The following is a 12,500-nucleotide window of genomic DNA, read 5'->3' on the forward strand; positions in this document are numbered from 1 at the left end:
ACTATCTAAAACTGAACTGCTGCTATACTTATTGTCATGTGTTTGAGCACCCCATTTAACCTCAAATAGCTCTCTGGAATTTTCAGAAAATGCTTTCGAATTTCTGTTCTACACACGGGAATTCATACGACAATGCGTCATTTTTTTTTTTTTTTCATTTTTTAAACCTTCATCCGCCATAAATCTTAAAAGTTCCACTATTTTACGTTTTTTTTTTTAAAAATCAGAATTTAAAATACGGATAGTCCAATTTTTTGCTTAAATCCCAGCAATAGACCACACTTAGGTACATGATCATTCCATTAAATGTGTTTGTGGGAAGAAAGGCATTGAAAAATATCAGAGTGACAAAGAAACGAGGACGTTATCAAGTGGTCATGAGATGTGCTAAAAACAACAGCTAAATTGCCCTTATATCACACACAAAAATTTCCTTTTGTTGTATGATCATGTGAATTCCCGTGTTTAGTACACAAATCAGAATTTCAACATTAATGCTATTATACTTAGCTGTTTCTAATAACAATACACTTCCACTACGAATACTGGTCAAAAAGCAGCTTCGCACAATGTAAATGAAAGCAATGCAATGAATCCAACAAATGGTGTGCTGTGTTTGCGTATAATGCTATTTTAAAGTCTTTGATTTTATTAATTCATGTTTTTTCTTTATATAACAAAAGAGCAGCAGACATGGATACGGGGTAAAGAAGTTGGCTTCACAAACTAATTTGTTTCAGTTTCGATGCCACTGCACGGCATCTTGACAAGCATCTAAGGTAGAAGCACCTACGACCAAAACTTGTAAGCTAGACTGAAATTTTATGAAAGCTACTCTGAGGCATCTTCTGTTCTAGAGTAGATCATTATATTCCAGTAGTGGATTAAACCGACTAACAAAGGCATACGTGCAGCTAGCGGTATCCATGTCACTCTAGCCATTCGATGTCGTTTCTTGTCTTATAACAAAATCGTTACGTAGTCCCTGAAAAGTTTCATGAGTGCTGTTAATCATTTCCTGGCTACATTACATAATTTTGAGAGTCTTGTAGATAAATGAACGATTATTATATAAGTCTGAATCTAGTCAGAAAAAAATGTGATATGATGTAATTAGTTACCTCTTTGACGTTGTTACTGCTGCTGTGTCTCGTGCGTGATGTACATTGATGCACACTGCACACTATTGTTGATAGTGCTATACCTCCGAGTACCACGACGAACAAGCCTGCCACGTTTTCTAGGCGAAGTGATGTAGTTTTCGTACTTTGGTGACCATCTGGGCAGGATGACACTCGCCACCATCTGCAAGGCAAAAGAAAATAATTTTATTTATATACGTACGACACACAGACACACACACACATACACACACACTCACACACATATACATACATATACACACACACACACTAACATACACACACACACACACACACACACACATATATATATATATATATATATACATATACATATATATATAAAATCAAAATATAAAATACGGATAGGCCGAATTTGGGGTTTAAATCCCAGAAATGGACTGCACTTGGATATAATTGCATTAAGTGTGTTTGTAGGGAGAAAAGTAGTGAAAAATATCAGTACGATATGAAAATGTTATGGAAATGAAAATGTTACCAGGTGGTCATGAGATATATATATATATATATATATATATATATATATATATATATATATATATATATATATATATATATATATATATATATATATATATATATATATATATATATATATATTTATTTATTTATATATATATATATATATATATATATATATATATATATATATATATATATGTATATATATACACATACACATACACATACAAATATATATACATATACACACATACATATATATCTGTATCTATATGTATGTATGTGTATGCATGTATGTATGAGTATAAAATGAAGCTTTACAAGGAACGAGTAAACACTAACTTCGAAGTTTCAGCTTGCTCGCCTTTATAAGACCGTCATTTACTTTCGTTCTTTCACACTCTAAATAGTCTTCGACAGTTTTCTTCTTTTTTTTTCTTTGTTTGACAGGCGGATCAATGTGATGGTAATTAGGTCAGGTGTACATTGGGGATATATCGGAACGTAGGAAAGGAATATTTTGTCGTAGGTTATGACTTGATAGCAAGTTATAGTGAAGGGTTTTATTTGAGCTTGCGAACGACATTTAAGCCCGATATCCAACTTGTAAATCACTAACAGTTATGGTGTAGAATAAAAGAAAATTTCTTTTTGGTTGCATATGTTATCAGAGCTTCTTCACAATCAAACGTGCAGAATACAGTTTCTGAACTGGAATCAGAATTCTTGCCGTGCATATATTTTATTATTTTTTCCAGTTAGATATTGCAATTATTTTGACGTCTACATAGAGCAGTTGAGAAGTTCTTGTCAGTGTCGGCTGACTGATTTCAAAAGGCGGAACGTGTTACACGCATAGATCTTGCAGGCCTTGCTAGAGAGGTGAGATCTACGCGGTTAGTCTTTCTTTTGAGCATTTGCAAGTCGATGTTTTAGAGAAAACATGTTCAGGAAAGAAATTCCGAAGTACTAAGTTCTGAAGAGGACGAGATGTTTTTAGTCAATGCAGAATGTAATGGGAACACAATATTTACGACTTGAGAAGTAAAGCTGGTAAGTCGAGAGAGAGTTAGTGTGGATCTTGCCAGAGACCAGCTTGATCGAAGCTAACTAGTAATGACGGAGAAGGAGGAAGTTGAATGTGTGCAAATGACATTCAGAAATTTTCCTTACGAATAGAGTGTGCTCCTTGCATCTAACTGCATTACACATTTTTTTTCAGTTGTTCTCTCCATTAACGTATTTTGGAATACGTTGGTACAGTTTACTCAAATTGCCATATATGTATATGTTCATAGTATTACATTAAACTAGGATATTTCCTGCATCGGCTAAAAATTCCTGTAGTTTTCGAATATCATTTTCTTTGCTTAGTAAAGATACAAGTGTGATTTGAAACGCACAAAAGAAAACAAATTATAAATATGTCTTTATATGTATGTTTAAGAAAATGACAACTGTAGTTGACAGCTTCTATTACGTTGCTATCGATGCTTAACGATCCGTAAATAGTTATCTAAATTAACATATTAAAGTCAATAAAAATATTTCTATTTATTCGAAAATAGCTTTATCTTTCGAAGACAAATTTTCAAAAATATATCGCCCTTTTCTTTAAAAGACAAAATAACTTCTACACAATAGCCAATAGAAACAATTGTATGGCCGACGTATTTGTTATCGAATTGAATCTAAATGTGACAATTTATTCTTTCTAATAAAGTTATGTGACCTCCTGGCTGTCACTATTTGCGTTGTGCTTGCTATATTCCAATTCCATTATCTTTTTTTACTTTTGCTGTAAATAATTTTTATTATTTTTTCAAGATGAGCCCAAACAGAAAGTCCCTGAATAAGGGTTGTTTAAGGATATTTCCAGATAAATTATTCAAACTGCACAGCGTTCCGCTCAACACATGGCTATGATGCTCCCCCCACTACTTCTGCTCGTGATCTTAGATGCACATATCGTCAGTCACTAGTGAACATGCTCAAATTGTTATGGTCAAGCAACTGACAAGGAAATCTATGGTATTAAGCAGAATATTTGCTATAACCCAACTTTTATACCAAGACAAAACATTTACATGATAACACTTCCAATCAGTTAAGACGCATACATCTATATGTACGTGTATTTATATTTATATTGTGCATGTGTTTCTGCTTGTATTTAAGTATGTGCATGAGTATCTAAGTGGCCGTGGATATTGCTTTGGTTTCCCAACAGTTCATTGAGATAGAAAATATTTTGCAGTCTCCTGACCTTTAAACCTTATTTGAAAATAATTGTTAAATACTAACTCTTGGTTTAATCTTTATACCTCTAGCTGTGTATTCCATATTGAATTCGTTAATATTGTATTTTTTATATTTTTATTTGTCCTTTTACATACTTTCTTGTTTATTTATTTAATGTATCTACTTTACTTTCTTTCCCATCATTTCCTGCCTTTCGTTAACATTAAAAACGATCAGTTCCCTGAAATTGGATTCACCACCTTAAGTGATATGAAGCAAAATACATTTATTAACTATATTGATTTTTAATGACCATACCCTGCTAATTGTACCTAGTATCGGTCTTACATACATTGTATACATAAGGGGTGAATTATGTATTGTATACTAAGAGTCGAAGTATTGGTGTAACCATGATTTTCTTGATGGTTTGTTGATCTGATGAGCTATCTGTCTTTATCTGCACTCATTTGTAAATATACAATTATATTGTAACATGCACATTTGTGCAGACGTAAAGTAATTTCATTATATACTGAAATTATTTTTTCATTATGAAGGCTGCAGAACAGATGTAATCATAATGATAACATATAGTTTAATGAATATATTCAACTATCATACTTCTTGATCTTATATAAATATGTTTGTGCATCTGTGTGTCAACACACACACACACACAAATATATGTGTGTGTGTATATATATATGCTTATACATACACACACACACACACACACACACACACACACATATATATATATATATAAATATACATAGAAGACAAGCAAATAGATACATATATATGTACATTTACATAAATAGGCATATAAGCACACGCATATACCTTAGTATGTACTTTTATATGTGGGCGTAAATGTATATTTGTACACACACACAGATATATATGTGTGTGTGTGTGTGTGTGTGTGTGTGTGTGTGTGTGTGTGTGTGTTTGTGTGTGTGTGTGTGTATGTGTGTGTGTGTGTGTGTGTGTGTGTGTGTGTGTGTGTGTGTAAGGAGAATTCACGAAAAAACAACAGACTAAGACAGGTGGTGTAGACAAAAAATGGAAGTATTAGTAAAACGCTCGGGAATAGAGAAAATCTTTAACGTTTCGAGCCTACGCTCTTCAACAGAAAGAAAAACAGAAAGAAACAAGGAGAGAAAAAAATGTGTGTAGTGGTCAGCTATCTATCATGCCGAATGTGTATATATATATATATATATATATATATATATATATATATATATATATATATATATATATATATATATATATAAATGTCAATAATAAGGGTAAAAAATTGAATGTTTAAATTTATATTTAAACTTAAATAACCATGTTCTCTAACCGGCAGGATTCAATGCAGAGTTATCACCGGTTTTTGGCGCGCCAAAACGAAGATATATTTGGCAAAACTATATGCATGTTCTATCTCGTGTGGACGTCTCATGTATAGTTCTGCATATTATATTTTGCTATGACGGTCACACTGATGAATTGCGAACTTTTACGTATGTAAATATGTAAATGGTAACAATGAAATCTGGTATGTGACTAATCATTATATTTTGTATATTGTCATTTGTCTTGCTCGCTTACGTTCTGGCGTTTGCTGAATTTTCTTGAGAACAAAATTTTCTTAGTGGTCAGACCATATGGGGTCTACATCTAGCATATTGGATGTCCACTTAGTGGTCTTCCCTATTATGTGCATATATATATATATATATAAACTTACAAGTCGAGTACATTGTCCTCAGCGCTGGACTAGTACTAATTTCCTCGACTCCGAAAGGACGAAAGGCAAATGCAACCTCGGTTGAATTCGAATTCAGAATGCAAAGCCGAGAAGAAATACCGCTAAGCATTTTGTCTGGTATGCTCACGATCATGCCACCTTGTCATTCTCTATATAAACTTCATCATACAAAGAATAATCCTTTAAAAATACTGTAGTGTATGTAAATAATTCATGTGTGCCAGAAGAAGATGAAGATTTGGATCTAGAAGTAATCTTTATTTTCATATTGCAATTATTCTCCTTGCCTAGGATTATTTCAATATTCCATCAGCTGTTATGCAGCAATATGGAATCTAGAATTAATCCGTGTGAAAAGTAACAATCTGGACAGCCGCTGACGTCATACTACTGCTGTTCTTCGTAACCCAAAAGAATTACTAACCGAACACACTCAATAATGGTTGTTGTAGTTACGCAGTGGACTAAGAACTTACTACGACCACTCGTGCTGCTGCTGATGCTGCTATTCAAACAGCAATTACTACTACTACAATTACTACTACTAATATTACTATTACTAAGACGGCGAGCTGGCAGAGTTGTTAGCACGCCGGGCGAAATGCTTAGTGGTATTTCGTCTATCTTTATGTTCTGAGTTCAAATTCTGTTGAGGTCGACTTTGCCTTTTGTCCTTTCGGATTGATAAAATAAGTACCAGTTGCATACAGGAGTCGATCTAATCGACTGGCCCCCCTCCCACAAAATTTCGGACCTTGTACCTAGAGTAGAAAAGAACATTACTATTACTACTACAGTGACGACGATAACAACAACAACAATAGCAACAGTCTCTATTATAGGCACAAGACCTGAAATATTCTGGAGGGTATTAGTCAAGTATGTTGACCTTAATGTTCAACTGGTTCTTATTTTATGTACCTCGAAATGGTGAATTTGAACTCAACATAAAGACGGACGAAATGCCGCTAAGCACTTTTTCGCGTGATAACGATTTTGCCTTCTCGTCACCGCAATAATGATAATATTGGTTTCATATTTTAGTACAAGTCCAGCAATTTCAAGGGGTGGGGTAAGTAGATTACTTAGACCCCATTGTTTAACTGGCACCTATGTTATCGACGACGAAAGGATGAAAGGCAAAATAGACCTAGGAGAAACTTGAACTCAGAACGTAATGACGGACGAAATACCACAAAGCGTTTTACTCGGCGTGCTAACGATTCTACCAGGTCACTGCCTTAATAATAACCCTTTCTACTATATGCACAAGGCTTGGAATTCGTGGGGAGAGGGATAGTCGATCACATCGACCTCTGTACTTGACTGGTACTTAATTTATCGACCCTGAAAAGATGAAAGGTAAAGTCCACCTCGGCGGAATTTGAACTCAGAACTCATTTTGCCTGGCGGTCTAACAAGTCTGCTGTCTCGCCGCCTTTATAATAATAATAATAATAATAATAATAATAATAATAATAATAATAATAATAATAATAATAATAATTGCGTTGCAATTAGATAATTGCCTACAGAGTGGTACAGTTAATGAAAGCTCGTTCAAATGGCAATGAGATTGGCAACTAGCGACCCATTGCTTGTCTTAACCTCCGAAAAGGATCCAAGGGTACCAAGGACCATCTTGTGATAGATAAGGTTATAATGAAGAACTGTAAACGGTACCAAAATATACTAATGCATGGCCTGGATAGACTTCAAAAGGGCTTACGACATGTTGCTGCATTCGTGAATTTTGGAAACACTCGACATGTGTGGAATAGCTGAAAACGTGTAAGCACTGATTAAGACCAGCATGCCTAGTTGGAAAACGCACCTTTCCTGTACCAACCAGCACTTAGCCGAGGTAACAATCAAAAGAGGTATCTTCCAAGGAGGCTCAGGTTCATCTCTGTTATTTGTTATAGCCTTGTTGCCACTTTCTGTAGTCCTACACAAAGTCAACACACACCATGAGCCGAGAAAGAACGGACCTCGTCTCAACCACCTTCTCTTCGTGGGTGATTTAAAACTGTTCACAAAACAGAGCCTGAAATGGAGAGGCTGACTGAGACTGTGCAAATATGCAGCAAGAATATTGGGATGGAATTCGGTATCTCGAAGTGTGTGTGGTGCTTACTTTGAAGCAGGGGAAAAGAGTAAATTGTAGAGGCATAGAGTTTCCAAACGGAGAGAGAATGGAAGACCCGGATGATGATGGGTACAATCACCTTGGGATCCTGGAGCTGGACAATAACTTACACAGAGAAATGAAAGGCAAGGTCATCACTGCATATCCCAAGCGCCTCAAACTTCTCTTGAAATCAAAGTTCAACTCAAGGAACCTCGTGACTGCCATCAACATATGGGCTGTTGCTGTGGTCCACTATAGTGCACCCGTCTTGAGATGGACACAAGCGGAGATTGACCAACTCGATCGCACTACCCGAAAGAAAATTACCATGCATGTTCCTCTCCAACCTTAGGAAAATGTACACAGGCTCTACATGAAGAGAAGTAAGGGTGAACGTGGGTTGATTAGCGTACGAGATTGCATCAAAAGTGAAAAAAAATACATGGCAGAATATTTGGTAAACAGCAAAGAAGACCTGCTACAGTACGCTGCTAGTACAGAAGGAGTTAACAAAAATGGACTTGAGAGTGCTCATGAATTCCGAAGAAGAACAGTTAACGAGTGAGAAGAAAACCTACTCCGTATGGAATTACATGGTCAGAAACCAACACATTAAAAGACCAGGAAACATCATGGAGGTTGGTCAACAAGAGTGACATAAATAGAATACTGAAAGCCTAATCATCGCTGCACAGGACCAGGCATAGAATACCAACTCAGTGAAAAAGAATATATACCACAAAAGTGCATCGAACTTCTGCAGAATGTGTGGAAAGAGGGTCGGAATTGTGACTCACATTGTTAGTGCTTGTGGGAGTCTTGCGCAGAAAGAGTACAAGCGTAGACACAACAAAGTAGCCCAAAACCTCCACTCGCTAATATGCCGTAAGTATGGATATGAGATTACGGGTGCTTGGTGCCAACATACACCGGAAAAGATAATGGACGGAAAGGGGAAGGCAAAATTCCTCTGGGGCTTTAATTTTCCAACAGACAAAGTATTAGAGCACCGAAGGCCGAATATAGTAACATTTAGTAGGGACAAGCAAGAGTGCCTAATAATCGACATATCACAATATCTTCAATATTGTGACGAAAACAAAATATCTTCAATCAACAACCTCACGATATTGTATATTGTTCGATGTTTATAATAATAATAATAATAATCCTTTCTACTTGATGCACAAGGCTTCAAATTTGAAGAGAGAGGACTAGTTGATGAAATTGACCCCAGTATTTCACTGGTACTTAATTTATCGACCCCGAAAGGATGAAAGGCAAAGCTGACCTCGGTGGAATTTGAACTCAGAACATAGCAACGGGCAAACTACCTCTAAGCATTTCCATTGTGCTAACGATTCAGCTAGCTCGCCGCCTTTAATAATAATAATAATAATAATAATAATAATAATAATAATAATAATAATAATAATAATAATAAGAAGAAGAAGAAGAAGAAGAAGAAGAAGAAGAAGAAGAAGAAGAAGAAGAAGAAGAAGAAGAAGAATGAAACAATGGAATACTGAATTGATCGGAGAAAAACCAAAAACTCGGAAAAGTGAACATGAAACGTGGAACATTACAAGGGGATAGCTTATCTCCATTACAATTCATATTGGCCATGACACCGCTCACTGTGATACTACGAAAACTTAAATTTGCTTACGATTTGGGAAAAGGAAATGGTCAGATAAATAATCTCCTTTTCATGAGTGATATAAAGGTATATGCGAAAATGAGAAACAGCTTGAAAGTGATGTACGTACTATCCACATTTTCTCAGATGACGTAGGTATGGAATTTGGGATAGAAAAGTGCGCTATATTAAAACTGAAGCGAGGAAGACTTCAAAGAAGCCAGGGAATCGAAATGAGATACGGGCAAACAATCAGAGCGGTTGAGAAAGGACAGTGGTATAAGTAGTTGGGGATACTGGGAGCAGACAAAATAAAAAATGAAGAAATGAAACAAATTACCAGTAGGGAATACAGAGGGTGAATAAGAAAATTATTGCAGTCAAAGCTGAATCCAAAAAATCTTATTGAAGCATTAAATTCATGAGCAGTACCCTTAATCAGATATGGTGTTGGAATTATAGACTGGGCCAAAAATGATATAAAGGATCTTGACAGAAAAACTAGAGAGTTGTTGTCAATGTATGGAACCCACCATCCGAAAGCTGATATTAACCGGCTGTACATCAGGAAAGACCAAGGTGGAAGAGGCTTAATAGCAGTAGAAGAATGTATACAAATGGAAAGAAAAAGCATAGCAAAGTATTTACAGCGCTACACAGAAAAAATATTAAAGGCAGTAAATAAAGAATAGGTGATCAAGCGCGTAATAGGAAAAAAGGACAAGAATGAAATACAATGATAGCAAGTCAAACAGATTGAAGAGAAACCTCTGCATGGCCAATTTTGGAGATCCACAGAAGACGTATGAGAATCAAAACCCAGGACTTGGTTAAAAAATGTGCAATGAAAAAAAGAAACAGAGAGCTTAATTGTTGCAGCCCAAGGTCAAGCGATAAAAACAAAGAACTTGAGAAAAATATATATGGAGAGAATGTGTCAGAAAAATGTAAAGCCTGTGGAACTTGGAACGAAACAGTGGCACCCATTGTGGAAGAATATAAGAATATAAGAAATGGAGGCACGACCAGGTTGTAATGGTCTTACACCGGAAACTGTGCCAAGAATGAGGATTTAAAGCTAGAAACACATGGTACAATCATCGAGTCGAAAGAGAGCAGGAGTCGAAGAAATGTAAGATTTTGTGGGACTTTCCTATTCAAATGGACAGGTAAAGCGAGGTTGCTTACTGTTTGACTCACACTGCGAACAATAAGCTAAGATATAGACAAATGGCTGAAGGAGATTGGAATAGAATTCCCGGTAGAGCTCCTTCAGAAAGTTTGCCTTTTAAAGAAAGCAATGATTATCAGGAGGGTTATAAGTACTTGAAAGACAGCTGAAAACTTGTGGATACCTAAGGTTACAGGCAGTAACCCCCTAGCTACATAAATCCTACCAAGAATAAGACCGATCGTGAGCCAAACCAAAATAATATTTTGTTCTCCAGTAAATGCTCTGTAATGAGGCTGCTAGTGTTGTGAGGCCCTTTTGCTGCCACTTCACTGAAGCAGTTTGTGGGTTTTAATGCCCCCCATAAGTTATGACGAAAACAGAAACAGTTAAAGGCAAAATAAAATTACAATTATGCGTTTAAGAGTGCAATTAGACGGATGTCTCACCAAAGTGGAGCAGCGGTTCTTATTTACAGAACAAAAATATTTAACGATAAACAAGTTTTTCTATCAATATTGAGGCAATGTAAACATGTGTGAACAGAGTAATAATAGATTCAAATTTTGGCACAAGGCCAGCAACTTTTGAGGGGAGAGGGAGTCGATTACTTTGACCCCAGTTTCTTGACTGGTACATATTGTTCAATCCCGAGAGAGTGTAAAAGACAATGGCTCGCGTGTCAGAACATGATAACGATTCTGTCAGCTCTCCATCTTAATAATAAAGGTTTCAAATTTTGGCACAAGGACAACAATTTCGGGGGAGGAGTTGAGTCGATTACATTGACTACAGTTTTCAACTGGTACTTATTTTATCGACCCCGAAATGACGAATGCTAAAGTTAGCTTCGGCAGAATTTGAACTCGGAATGTAAAGCCGGAAGAAATTTCGCTGAGCATTTTGTTCAGTGTGCTAACGGTTCTGCCAGCTCGCCATCCGTAGAAATAGCGCTTAGTGCGGAAGCTGAAAACCATAAGAAATTTGTGTAGATAAATTATTTTGAACAGAATAATTTACGGAAATGTTTGGCTTTGAGATGGTACAGATGGGTAGCTATAAGGGTTCAAATGTTGGAAAAGAAAACATCTTTGTAAACTGTATTCTTTCTTAATCATTTCTCACTCGTTTCACCTTCAGAATTATTTATTATTTCCGCCTTGACATCAAGAAGAGAATGTGTTTACATGGTGATACATGCAACTGTTGATAAGAAAACACAGGTTCACTTCTCTTCGTCTTTCATTTGCGATTGTGTAAACAAAAAATAGTCAAAAAATATGCTACTTATTGCCAATACTGTTATAACCTAGACTATGTAAAGAAATTGGAGACATAATCTAAAATATTATTTTGCTTCAAAAATTTTGGGCTACACTATGTTCTTCGGCTTGAAACTACAATCTCAGTAAATATACAATGTTAGCTGCCCTGGTGAAGTGTGGATTCTTCAAACATTAATATGTGTGTAATACATTTAATTAAAAGTATCAACTTGCCATTCAAGCGTCTGACGAATAATAGAAGTATTATGCTATGCTTATTATTATATTTTCTATATAATTCTATAGGTTATCATTCATTGCGTTAGGTATTATAGATACATTCCTAAAGCAATGTATTTATAATAGATTTTGTATCTGTAATAGATTTTGTCTTGATTTCGTTCGATCGTTTATCAGTCAAATGACTTACAGATAAATCTTAAGATAAATTTTAAGATTATAATAGATTATGCCTTTGACTGTGTTCCATATTTATAGTATCGCATGTTTAAAACCTTACATTCGTGGACCGTAGCGGAACAATATTATGTATTATGTTCCATTAGCAGAATGCGAGAATAGAAAGAGCGTCGGAATATATCTTGTGATATTTTTTACTTCTCGCTCTGGCTTTTAGTTCAATGCTCGGTGCAGTCACCCTTC

General features: G+C 35.6%; 1 protein-coding gene across 2 annotated transcripts in view; it reads right to left on the bottom strand.

The window, feature by feature from the left end:
- LOC106883780 (glutamate receptor ionotropic, kainate 2) overlaps window positions 1-12,500 on the bottom strand; it is a 273,762-nt gene that overhangs the window by 840 nt on the left and 260,422 nt on the right. For both annotated transcript variants that reach the window (XM_014934911.3, XM_014934910.3), the window contains one exon: window positions 1,122-1,305. In XM_014934911.3, coding sequence (XP_014790397.2) covers window positions 1,122-1,305 — 184 coding nt within the window. The remainder of the gene's footprint in view (window positions 1-1,121; window positions 1,306-12,500) is intronic.

The sequence above is a fragment of the Octopus bimaculoides genome, chromosome 13 (genome assembly GCF_046866305.1).
Source record: "Octopus bimaculoides isolate indiv1 chromosome 13, ASM4686630v1, whole genome shotgun sequence".
Taxonomy (NCBI): domain Eukaryota; kingdom Metazoa; phylum Mollusca; class Cephalopoda; order Octopoda; family Octopodidae; genus Octopus; species Octopus bimaculoides.